We start from the raw sequence: 12,526 nt of genomic DNA on the forward strand, positions 1-12,526 counted from the left end.
AAATGAAAGCAGAATTTTTTCATTCCGAACCATCTTGGTGCCACTAAGGCCTGAGATCGTGTATTATTATCTACGTAATCGTTTAAATTTGAAAGTCATCGTTTTAAACGAATTACTGGATAGTGCAGGTCTACACTTCTTGGCGAGCTCACTTATGCATAAAGGTGTCCAAGCACTCTTCTATTTTTTTTCTTATTCAGAGTGGTATACATTTCCTATCTTTAAAGATATTACTTTGTACTTTTCTATTTTAACATCGTCATTCTAATTATGTTTAAAAAAGAGGTAAACAAACCTTGAATAATTTTGAAACTAACATAAAACTCTAGTTAACTAAAAAGAAGTAAGAGAGAGAATCAAAGGAAAAAGCTTTATATAGTAAGTATCAATGTCAATATTATTAAAGAATGGATTTATTAATGTTATTATTGAAAGTCCCTTTCCGGAAATGTTGACATATTAGCTAATATTTTATTACATCTTCACACAAAGTAATTAAATGGAATTATGAGTAATAATACAAACTAAAAGGGAAAGAAAATAAAGCATAAAGAGGAGGTGAGGAGTGAATGTGAGAGCGGCAGAAAGTGATGGACTCAACCTTACTATAAACTATAGATTACTCCTATAAGATTAATAATAAAACAAAATTGTTCATTTTCAAACTTTCTACCTCTACCCTCTCCATTTAGTTCTATTTTGTATCCAATCGTTTATTTTTATATTGCTTTTCTTTTTTTTTTTTATCTATTAAAATTTGGACTCGAGTTTAATTGAGTTTGAAATGGACTTAATGTGGCCAAAAAATTAAATAAAATTTAAATTCAATTAATTGGGTCGATCATGTTTATATACCAACTAAGTTTAAACTCGCAAAATCCACTAAATAACTCTATAAATAGATGAGTTTTTCTCATTTGTTGGGTTAAGAAAATTCTACTTAGATATCTGGTAGAGAATTCTCCTACTCCGGAATGTACCATTTCTTGAAACTCAAGTTCTTTAAAAATACAATTATTCTAAAATAAGCTTTACTGCGAAAGTAATTAACATAATCATTAAACTCAAATTTAATTAATTAGGATTTAGAAACTAGTACAGTGGAAAGAAACTACATAAACTAAATTAGCTCAAACTAAAAGCTAAGCATGCTTTTACATAAAAATAGAAATTGAAAAGAGTCGCATAGAAAAAGAATAGTTAAAGTCTTTGTATCTACGATAATAACATCAAGATTGAGGTTATCGGCATTTCTTAATTCACGAGCAATTGAGATTTTAGTTTATGAAAACCAAGACTGAAATGAGAACTTTTCATATCAATTTACCCCAATTGCATCTCATGCAGCCTTTCTAGTGTGTATACGTAAAGAAAAATTGAAGAATAGAGAGAACATAATTACCCCACGATATTTAGTAACTCCCCATGTAAGGAAGTGTTACTTTATTTATTTAGTAAAATAAATATAAAATAAAATTTTAATTAATTATTTAATTCAATGTCAATTAAATTTAATTTAATTAACATTTTAAATCATATTTAAATTAATTACTCTCATATAATATATAGTTTAATTTAAGTAATTTAATTATATTAAATTAAATTAAACTAGAATTAATTCATTGTTCTTTTATTGAATTTAATCTAAATTTGAATCTTATTTTTATATAAAAATCTTTTATAACCTATAGTTTTAATGTGTATCATATACACATTAAATTTTAACTTATAGTTTTAATATGAATCTTATTTAACCCATTTAAATAATTTATTCTCTCGTAAATTAATTTTGAATTATATAATGAATTAAATGTATATAATAAATTTAATTAAAATATAAAATTTATATTATAATGTATTCCCATACATCATATTAATTCACAAAGTTCATTTGAACATTTTAAATTACATACAACATAAATTAAACCTCATTACCTTTTACGAGCTCTGAAGAGTATCTAATGAATCTACATATCAGAAGCTACAATGATATGAATTAATTGACTAAATTCATTAACCACAATAATTAATATTCGTTAATTGTGTGTGGTCTCCACTAAAGACACACGGATGAACTCTTTTTATTGTAGATATATTTTTGTGTCCATGGATAAAGACCAATAACAGTAAGTTAGTCCTTCACAAGTGTCTTTAATGGCAATTGGGTCAAATTACTATTTTACCCATGGGTTACTTGTAGTCTTTAAATACCAGTGTTCATATAATGAACAATATGTTTATGGTTCAACAAATAAATAGAAACTCATCTCGTGTCATAAAGAGGGTAGGACCCTTTGTTCAAGTTCTGAATACATCATTTAAGAGAACACTCATGTACTTACCTTGAAGTCGGGTTTGGTCTCCAAAATGATAAGCTTATTGAGTCGACAATCTGACCACTCTCACACGTACAAATCAAAGAATAATCCCTGGTGAACATGAGATCATAATACACTCAGGATAAAAACTAAGTTACCTAAGTCATCCTAATAACATAAAAGGTGTTAATTAACGAAGTTACATCTGTTGATTACTATTTCTTGATCCAACCTTATGCAAACTCATTGCATAGGATACCCTCGTTCGCATGTCACCTACACGAACACATTGGATTATTGCATTTGTATCAAATACAAAGTGAGTCATATCCTTAGCAACCAGAATAAGTTGCCTAACCTTATCCCTATACTATAGATCCTTCAGGTTGTATCTCGAACATCGATCCCTGTATGTCTCTACATATTGTTCGAGACTCGTAAAACAACTTAAGATGTTAGTTTATTGGATTTAGTCTATTAAGAAAAAACTAATAATCAATTACACTTTATTGCAATTACAAAAATAACACTGTATTAATGACGATCAACAGATTACATTTACTATTTACGAATTTTAGGACATAAAACCTAACAAACTCCCGTCTAAACTAGATATCTAGTCTAATGGCAGTCTATGGGATGTATAATAAAATAACACATATATATTGAAAATGGTAAAATGTAAAAGTATATTACATAAAACGTATATATACAAATACAATAAACTAGGGCATCTTCATACCTATTACACATCTCCCACTTGCCCTAGATTACCTAATGTACATATTTCATAAACCTATATTTCCTAGATGGCCTTCGTACACTTTAGTTGTGAGAGTCTTTGTAAATGGATTAGCAATGTTGTTATGTTGTGCTCCAAAGCTATCTTGATTACAATCACATTCCCTCATTGCACAATCTCTCGTATTAGGTGATACTTCCTGCGTATGTGTTTTCCTCATCTATGGTTACAAGATTCTTTAGAATTGGCTACTGCCCCACTATTGTCACAATATAGAGTGATATTTAAGTTCATGTTTGGAACAACTTCAAAAATCATGTAGGAACTTTACGAGCTAAACTGCTTCTTTTGCTGTTTTGCAAGTATCAACGTATTCAGCCTCCATAGTAAAATTTGCAATGTATCCTTGCTTGATGCTATGCCATACCACAGTTCTCCCGTTTGGGTGAACACTAATCTCGATGTGGATTTCCTAAAATCATTATTGGTTTGGAAATTAAAGTTAGTGTATCTTGTAAGGATAAAATCCTTGGCTTCGTACACAAGTATGTAGTCTCTCATTCTCCTAAGATACTTGAGAATAATTAATTTTAACCATCGTCGTTAGTTTTGTAACCCTAGGTTGGACTGGTACCTACTGACGATTCTCACTGCATAACAAATGTTTGGTCTAGAGAAGAGCACAACATACATTAAGCTACCCACAATTGAGACATAGGGAATACGTCTCATGTCCTCAACTTCTTGAGGTGTCTTAGGGCATTGTTCCTTAGACAAGTGAACCCAGTACCTAAAAGGTTAAATCATTCTTAGAGTTCTGCATCGAATATTGAACTAACATTTTGTCAATATAGGTCGCTTGAGAGAGACACTAGCGTTTTGTAATTCTTACGATCCTTTATGATTTGGATCCCAAGAATATATTGTGCCTCTCCCAAAATTTTCATTTATAATTAAGCTATTAGTCAAGTTTTAACATCAGTTAAGTATCCTACATCACCTCTAATATGAGAAGCAATTTCACATAAAGTACAAAGAAAGTTACTTTACCTTTGTCGATTTTCTTGTAAACACAAGGTTCATTGATGTTTTGGTCAAAACTGTAACATTTGATAACAATATCAAACCTAATGTTCTAGGATCTGGATGCTTGCTTCAACCCATAAATGAATTGATTTAGCTTACAAACTTTGTTATGAACTCCTTGGGTTGAGACATAAAGATACTCTTTTCAAGTTTGTCATTCATAAAAGCAATATTGACATCTATTTGTCATATTTTATAATTATAAAATGTGGCTATAAACAAGAGAATTCTTAGACTTTTAACATAGCAACAGGGAAAAAAATTTCCTCGTGATCAACCCCTTCCCTTTGAGTATATCATTTTGCTACAAGTCTAGTTTTGAAGATTTATACCTTCCCAGCAGATCTCTTTTTCTCTTATAGACCCATCTGGACCCTATAAGTTTCAGCTCTTCAGGTAGATCTATAAGCTACCACATTGAATTGAACATATATTTCATTTCAAGTTTCATGACTTTGACCAATTTGGTCATTGTCTACATCATTCATTGTCTGTTTATAGGATAATGAATCATCAATTTCATCATTTGATATGACAACCTGAGTTTCAGTTAAACTTAAGTAACGGTTAGGTTGTGATACAATCCTCCACTGTGTTAAGGTATTCTTAACGATTGAGAATAAGGATGAGACATTTTTTATGTGATTTTCATAGGATTTTTATCTCATAAATTAGAACATTACAACTTAATATACATTAACTAAATGAGTTGTTTTAAAATATAATAAATTGAACCAAAATATTTACAAAAATGTATCAAAATTTCAAAATCTATTGATTATAAATATTGATATATACTAATACACCTATATTTATTTACTAGTATTGAACACGTGCCATCCACGTAAGATACAATTTTATTAGTAGCATTTTAAAGGACGAACGTAAATGTATTATAAATTAGTTTCTTAATTATATTATCTTTTTGTTTTATAAAGATCATAATTATTAAGTATTGAAGAAATACTATATATTAACCTTTTAGCAATTTAATTTTCAATGATTTGTTCATAAAAATAAAGTGTTTTCAATTATACAAGTGTTATATATATAATATTTCTTCATATTACATATATATTTGGAAATAATGTATAATAGATATATTTTTCTTTTATGGTTGATAAGAGCCATATTAGATTTCAAATGATATAATATGATAAACATAAAACAAGTTATTGATTAAACACAAAATTTATATGTAACTAAATTAAATAAATATCGTTGTTATTTACACCTATAAAAACACAAAAAGAATATATAATAGAAATTCGAAGAGTCACAAATAGAATATAACAATAAAGAAAGATTAGTTTAATAATAATATAATAATATGAGCACGAAAAAATTTAGGGTTTGAAACAATTTTCTAAAACTAAATTGTGTGAATGGGACAAAACGTCAATATTGTTATGAAATAAAGAACAAAAAGACTAGATAAGAATACAAAAGAAGAATAGAGAAGAGAGGGAGAAGAGAAGACAATTGAATTCAATGTTGGTGTATATACAAATGATCTCTACGGCCTCTATTTATAGGGTTGTGAGAATAATGGTTACAAAATCAAACATAAATAGGAGACAAGAAAGATATGGATATTGATGGGAGGTTATTGGATGAATTTGTAACCTAAGGAGGTTATGGACATCTAATAATATTTAACTTTAATATTGAATATTCATAATAAACATCTCTCCTTCATTGTTTTTTATTTATAGTTGAAATTTAATTTCATAAGTTAAAAAAAAAAAAGAAGAATATATATGAATTAGGATTATATGTAGAGTTAGAAAGCTATTTTTATATGAAATTAATAATAATAAAATTAAAATAGCGACACTTTAATTCTACTCGTTTTCTCCCCTTCTTTATTATAATTTTCTTTTTTCACTTCTTCCATGTGGTCCAAGTCCTCACTGCAGCTTCGTCGCTACTTCATTCTCTTCTTCTTCTTCCTCTCTCTCTCTCTCTCTCCCTCTCTCTCTAAACTTTTATCCTTCGTCTCTGCTTGAAGACTTCTGGTTGAGCTTTTCCGTCTGCATGTGATCGGTTAGTCCTCTGCTTTTTCTGTCTTTTTCTTGTTCATCTCACTCTCTATATAAGGATATTCATCATTCATTCATCCACTTCCTGAATCTGCTTTCTACTTCGGGAGCTGAGTACTGATGATTCATGTTTAACCTCGCAAATCGCCCTTTCAGAACAACGAAGGTTGGTGGATTTGGGAGTTTTTGCTGCCTTGCTATTAATTTGCTTAGTGTAGGTGATGGAATTTCGAGTGGTGTTTGGATCCTGTGTTTTTGCTTTGGAGATTGTGAATCCGTACGTTTTTGCCATATTAGGGGATTATAAATTTCTGTTTCTTGGGTTTGGAAATCTGGTAAAGATTCAATCGGAATTGGGTTCTTGTGGGGTTTTCTTTTTTTTCTTTTTCATTTTCTTGCTTTTTCGTTTTCTAATGAAGCTGAAAAAGGAGAGGAAAGCTTAGAGAATTTTGAGATGATCGGTTGAGTTGGTGGAATGAATATTTTTAAGACATGGAAGGTTAATTTGATTTCTCATCTTTATCTGTCGATCTTGCGATTTCATGCCTGCTTTGCTTATGACTTCGAGTGTAATTGGTATTGTTTGTACTGTGTAGTTTTAGTATATTGATCTAACGGACATCTTCATTCGCCTTAACTCCCATCGGATGATGGATGTTTCCCTTGCTCTTCTACTGAATTTTTTTTATTCTCAGCTTATATGAAGTTGATTGAAGTTTATGCTTTTCTCTTTTTGGTACAGAACAAGGGATGTGGTTGTGAGCATCTTAAATTTCAAATTGGGGAAAGATGGTTTCAGAATCTTGGTTTCGCAGTCTTTGGAAGCCTCCAAGGAAGCGTGAATCCACGCAGAAGGTTGTTATTGGAGTATTAGCTTTTGAAATTGCCAGCTTGATGTCCAAGTTGGTTCATTTGTGGCAGTCTTTGAGCGATAAGCAAGTCGGGAGGTTGAGGGAAGAGATAAACAATTCATTGGGCATCAAGAAACTTGTGTCAGATGATGATGAATATATTATACGTCTAATATGTGCAGAGATGACAGAGAATTTAGCTCATGTGGCTAAATCTGTTGCCAGGCTCGGAAAGAAATGCAGTGATCCCAGTTTAAAAAATTTCGAGCATGTTTTTGATGCTTTAATTCAAATTGGTGCTGATCCCTACGGTTGGATATACTCATGGAAGAAGATGGAAAAGAAAGTGAAGAAGATGGAGACCTTTATTTCAGTCAATGCAAATTTGTATCAGGAGATGGAGATGCTTGCAGATCTTGAACAAACTTTTAGCAGGATGAAGGCTAATGAGGACTCAGATGTTATAAACCTAGTTGAGTTTCGAAAGAAGGTTGCATGGAAGCAGCAGGAGGTTAAAAATTTGCGAGAGATGTCACTTTGGAAACGAACCTATGATTACACAATTCTTCTTCTCGCTAGATCCCTATTCACCATATTCAGTAGGATCAAACATGTATTTGAAATTGAGCAGAGTATGGACAATGATGGAACGGATGATTCACGAGATATGAGTTCTGACTATATAGCACGTAGTCAATCAGTATCTTCATTAATGCAATCCATGGTCCATCCCTCTGAGAGTGGTCTTACTAAATTTGCTTCGGGTCCCCTTAAGAGGTTTACAACAAAATCAGGGCCAATTTCAAAGACAGCTAAACCCAATTTTTATTCAGGTCCTCTTGGAGGCTCTATAACGAAGTCAGGTCCTATTTCGGGGCCTGTTTCTGGAACCAACAGGAACTTCAACTCTTATTCAGGTCCTCTCACAAGTTCAGCAATACGATCAGGTCCAACTTCTGGAATAGACAATAAAACCAATCAGAAGAATTGGCTTGTCGGTGGCTACTCTTCATTATTTAATGGGAAGAAATCTCATCAGAAGCCAAACAGACTAACTCAAGTTGGACCTTTTAAAGGATGTATGATATCTGGCCCTAGTTCTATGGTTGCCAATTGCCACATTAGTTCAAATGGGTATCATTCTCAGCTCATCAATGGAGCCAAAGATACTGGAAAGATTGTTGAACATTGCAACAGAGCCAGTCCTTGCAAACAGTTGCTCAGCACCAAGTGCCGATTGTTGGATGCCCCACCTGAGACTCTTGGTGCTGCTGCTTTGGCACTGCACTATGCAAATGTCATTATTGTAATTGAGAAGCTTGCTGCATCTCCTCATTTGATTGGCCTGGATGCTAGAGATGATTTATACAATATGTTGCCAGCTAAAGTTCGAGCTAGCCTTAGGGCAGCCCTAAAGCCATATGCCAAAAGCTTGGCTTCATCTGTGTATGACACGGGTCTTGCAGGAGAATGGAATGAGGCAATAGCTGGGATATTAGAATGGCTTGCTCCACTGGCTCACAACATGGTTAGATGGCAATCTGAACGTAGTTTTGAACAACAGAATTTTGTTTCCAGGACCAATATGCTTCTTGTACAAACTCTTTTCTTTGCAAATCAAGAAAAGACTGAAGCGATCATTACGGAACTTCTTGTTGGTCTGAATTACCTATGGAATTTTGGTAGAGAACTAAATGCAAAAGCTCTCAATGAGTGTGCCAGCAGTAGAGTACATGATGAATATTTGGATATCGTTGGGTAACATTATTTTCTATTCTACTGGTATTGCCCACTGAATTGCAGCTCAGTCGTCCAACGACTGGAGGCCTCCTCAGCTCTACAAGACCGATATCAACCAATTGGAAGCGGCACGAGAGAGAGAGAGAGAGAGAGAGAGCCATCGCTACTCGGTTGTATTATCAATACATCAATGCCAGAAGTCATTGACGATTTAGGTTTGAGCTTTTCAACATTCTTTTACTCTTATAGAGGTATTATTCAGCTTGTGCTAATGGGCTCTACTCCCATACCCGTAAAATTATGGTTTGCCGCTATTAAGTTGTCATTACGTGAAAGCTGTATATGTATCAGTAATACGTTCTCCAGATATGTAAAATATCTACTCTTATAGGCTTGCCATTACATACAGAAAATTGCTCAAGACCGAGCTTGTTGCATCTAAGTAGAATTTGTCACGATTTGCTATTGTCCTTTCTATTTCTTTTCAACATATGGCTGTAAATTTTGTGATTTGGTCTTAAATAGTTCTGGCCTGCATTGCCATTTATCTCAGGAACTTTGGTTATTGCGTGGCCATTTCTTGTGTATTTCATTATCGTGTTTGACTGATATTGACTTATATAGGTATATATCAATTTGTTGGTGCTCTCTTTAATTCTCATTCTTATCTACACTACCTGCAGTCTTTTAGGTGAAATTATTGGATGAGGCCCTACAATGTGGCTAACAGTTTTTCAAGAGAAGTACTTTGAATTTATATCTGTTGATTAATCGGGAGCAAACCAAGTTTTTTTAATCTACATTCAACGGTTACTATGAGATTGCTTTAGTGCTTTATCTAAGTCTATACTGTCTTCTTCTTCTCATTTTTCTCTATTATAGCTAAGCAAGAAGTTTATTTTTAAGTATCAGTTTTGTTATTTTGGTTAACAATACACCTCCACAAACTGAATCCACTAATTCCTTGGCTTTGTGGTCCTTTCAAGCCATTGACCCATGGAAAATAGGACATCACAAGTCTTAATCTCGAGTCTTGACTTGCCTTCCACTTGTGGTGTTAGTGGTGAAATGAATCAGCACCCTTTAACATGGAACAATGAAGGAAGATATGATCTGAGAACTTCATCATTGCAGCACCACAATTATCCCACCAATTAAGGGAGACATGAACATATTATATTAGTTGTTATCTTAGTTGAGAAATTTTTAGTTTTTCAATTGTGCTTCTAGAACAACTTCTAAAGTGAAAGCACTTTTGTAGAAAAATACTTCATAAAGTGCTTTGTTCTACACTCTTTTGAAGGCTTTTGAAGTGCTTTTAGCTTTCTTAGCTCAATGCATGCTAAAAGCACTCTACAGCTGCAAGTATTTCTTTCTTTCTTTCTTTCTTTTTTTCCTTAAAAAGCACTTTGAACTATCTCAAATCTTATGATTCTTGATTTTAGTAATTAAAAGTGCTTTTTGACATTTAGCTTTCTCAAATATTTTGGTTTTAGTTTTAGGTAATAGCAACAAAATCGCCTTTGGCTTTCTGAGAGAGCATTCAAACATTGCCTATAATTTATTGAGAGCGTACGATTTTATTCAAGGTTCGAAATAGTGAAGAAGTAAATATGAATAAATGTCATTTTTTTTTTCTTTCAAATCACAGTTCTTTTAAATAGTAAATTGATGTGAAAAACCAAGGAAAAGATGTTGGAGTAGGTAAAAATTGAATAAATATTATATTTTTTCCAAATTACTTATCTTGTAAATGAAATTATAAACAGTAAATTGATGTTAAAATTGATTATAAAGATTCCGAAAAAGGTGAAAACAAAAGAAACAACTTTTCTTTTTCAAATTTACATTCTTGGAAATTAAATTCCAAGTAGTAGTATATTGATGTGAAATCCTCATTATAAAGATTTCGGACTATGTGAGAACTTGATGTGTTGTTTCTCAAATTATTGTTTTTTTTTAGATGATGTGAAAGAAAATGTTTAGTTTAGGGTTAATATATGTTTTTTTCTAAAAAAAATCAATTTAATAAAGGTAAATCTTAGATTATAAATTGAGATAAGAATTTGGAATGTGTTGATTTTCAAATTTGGAAATTGAGAATATGAAACATGTTGATTTTTTAAAATATTTATTTGGTAATTTGAGATGTAAAAAATATTTATTTTAAGAAATAGAAAAATCGTAGAATATCTATATCTACATCTCTATATATATATATATTATGATGTTTTGAACATTGGTTCATTTTGACGTGGGTTATTAGGTCACTCTATCTTTGCGACTTCAACTTAAAAATTGGTGTTTATAACTAATATAATTTATAATTAATCCCCATGTTATTATGTCAATTTTCTATCATGCTTACTATTTTTTATTCACTTGTCTCTTTTCTTTCGTGGTAGTGTTTTACTATTTTTCATTTAGGCTTCATTTAGGTATGTTTGTAGCTTTTGATATAATTTTTGTTAGTATATCCGTTGTGAAAGGAATAAAATAATGTTTTGATAAATTTTAATTTAAAATTAGAAAAACAAGCTGTATTATTAGATAAATTAATAATAAATTGGTGTAATTTAATTATATGAACTAAAGTAAATTTACTATTTTAATCATTTTCACATTGATAATTAATTTTTTTCACACGGCAATAATTAATCAATAAAAATAGCAAATGGATAAATTATTTACGCTCCTAAAAAAATCAAGTACAATGAACTTTATGTCTTTTATTAGTAGTTAGAGTAAACAGTTTGTTTCTTTAAAAAAAACTTTTAAATTTCTATATGATATAAATTCATCTAATTTTGTTGAATCCAAATTATTTGAGATCAAGTTTAGGAAAATAATTGCGATTTTTTTTAATCAATTAAGAATTGAAAAATACGTGAAAAATATATTAATATGGATGAATGTTGTTATAATATATTTATTCAAATGTTAAAAAGATAAAAGAATTTCAAGGTGTCGAAGATACAAGTATGTACTTATCAACTTTCACACACGTTACTTAGAATTTAAAAGTGATAGTTTTTACTAAACGTTAAAAACGATTAAGCTTTTACGAAAACTACTTTCTACATTGCATTTTCAAACACAATCATACACAAAAATAATGTGCACTATAAATTACGCAAACTTCTAGAACTTAAACAAATTGTTATACTTCCACGATAATTATTAACTATAAGAATTAACTCAATGTTTCAAACACCCTTTTAATTTCTTTTTGAAATCATGAAAGAGAAAATAAACTAAATTTATCAAATAAAAACATGAAAAGAGAAAGATAGGAGTCGAGTCGTTACCGATGAGATTTTAAAAACAAATCATGTATAAGGATATATTTGTTCACACGAGATTTCTGGAGAAATTTAATTCGTGGAGTTTAACTTGTGTTGATGTTGTATTTACGTTGATTTGATGCGATGTGGTTCCATCTCTAGAATTTGATGATTCTCTTTCAGCTGAATGCTTATGCTTGATTTGAGGAAGCGAAACAGGTTCTTGAAGTTGGAGTCTTGTAAGAAAGACTGTATCTTTGCTTCAATCTTCTTCGAATGAAGTTGGAGTCGAGAGTGTTATTGAAGTTGAGTCTTGAGAATGTTCTTGAAGTTGGAGTCTTGGGATAATTATCTCTAAATGTTAAGTCAAATTTTTTTTAGAGGTGTTGAATTAAGTTCAAAATTATCCTGGTGGTGGGATTTTACGAACTTGTCTATGGACCATAACCATGGTGGGATTTTA

General features: G+C 31.2%; 1 protein-coding gene across 2 annotated transcripts; it reads left to right on the top strand.

The window, feature by feature from the left end:
- Positions 1 to 5,991: 5,991 nt before the first annotated feature.
- LOC103496487 (protein PSK SIMULATOR 1) lies at positions 5,992 to 9,427 on the top strand. Of its 2 annotated transcripts, none has more exons than XM_008458352.3 (2): positions 5,992 to 6,192; positions 6,931 to 9,427. In XM_008458352.3, the coding sequence occupies exon 2, from the start codon at positions 6,978 to 6,980 to the stop codon at positions 8,799 to 8,801; it is 1,824 nt and encodes a 607-aa protein (XP_008456574.2). In that variant the 5' UTR covers positions 5,992 to 6,192; positions 6,931 to 6,977; the 3' UTR covers positions 8,802 to 9,427. The 2 variants fall into 2 exon arrangements, with proteins under 2 accessions (XP_008456574.2, XP_050938784.1); XM_051082827.1 differs by having other exon boundaries at positions 6,035 to 6,354.
- The last annotated feature ends 3,099 nt before the right edge of the window (positions 9,428 to 12,526 follow it).

The sequence above is a fragment of the Cucumis melo genome, chromosome 3 (genome assembly GCF_025177605.1).
Source record: "Cucumis melo cultivar AY chromosome 3, USDA_Cmelo_AY_1.0, whole genome shotgun sequence".
NCBI classification, from domain to species: domain Eukaryota; kingdom Viridiplantae; phylum Streptophyta; class Magnoliopsida; order Cucurbitales; family Cucurbitaceae; genus Cucumis; species Cucumis melo.

What these genes read in the sequence shown, in the direction of transcription:
- LOC103496487 (XM_008458352.3), top strand. Translation starts at nt 6,978, where the DNA reads ATGGTTTCAGAATCTTGGTTTCGCAGTCTTTGGAAGCCTCCAAGGAAG.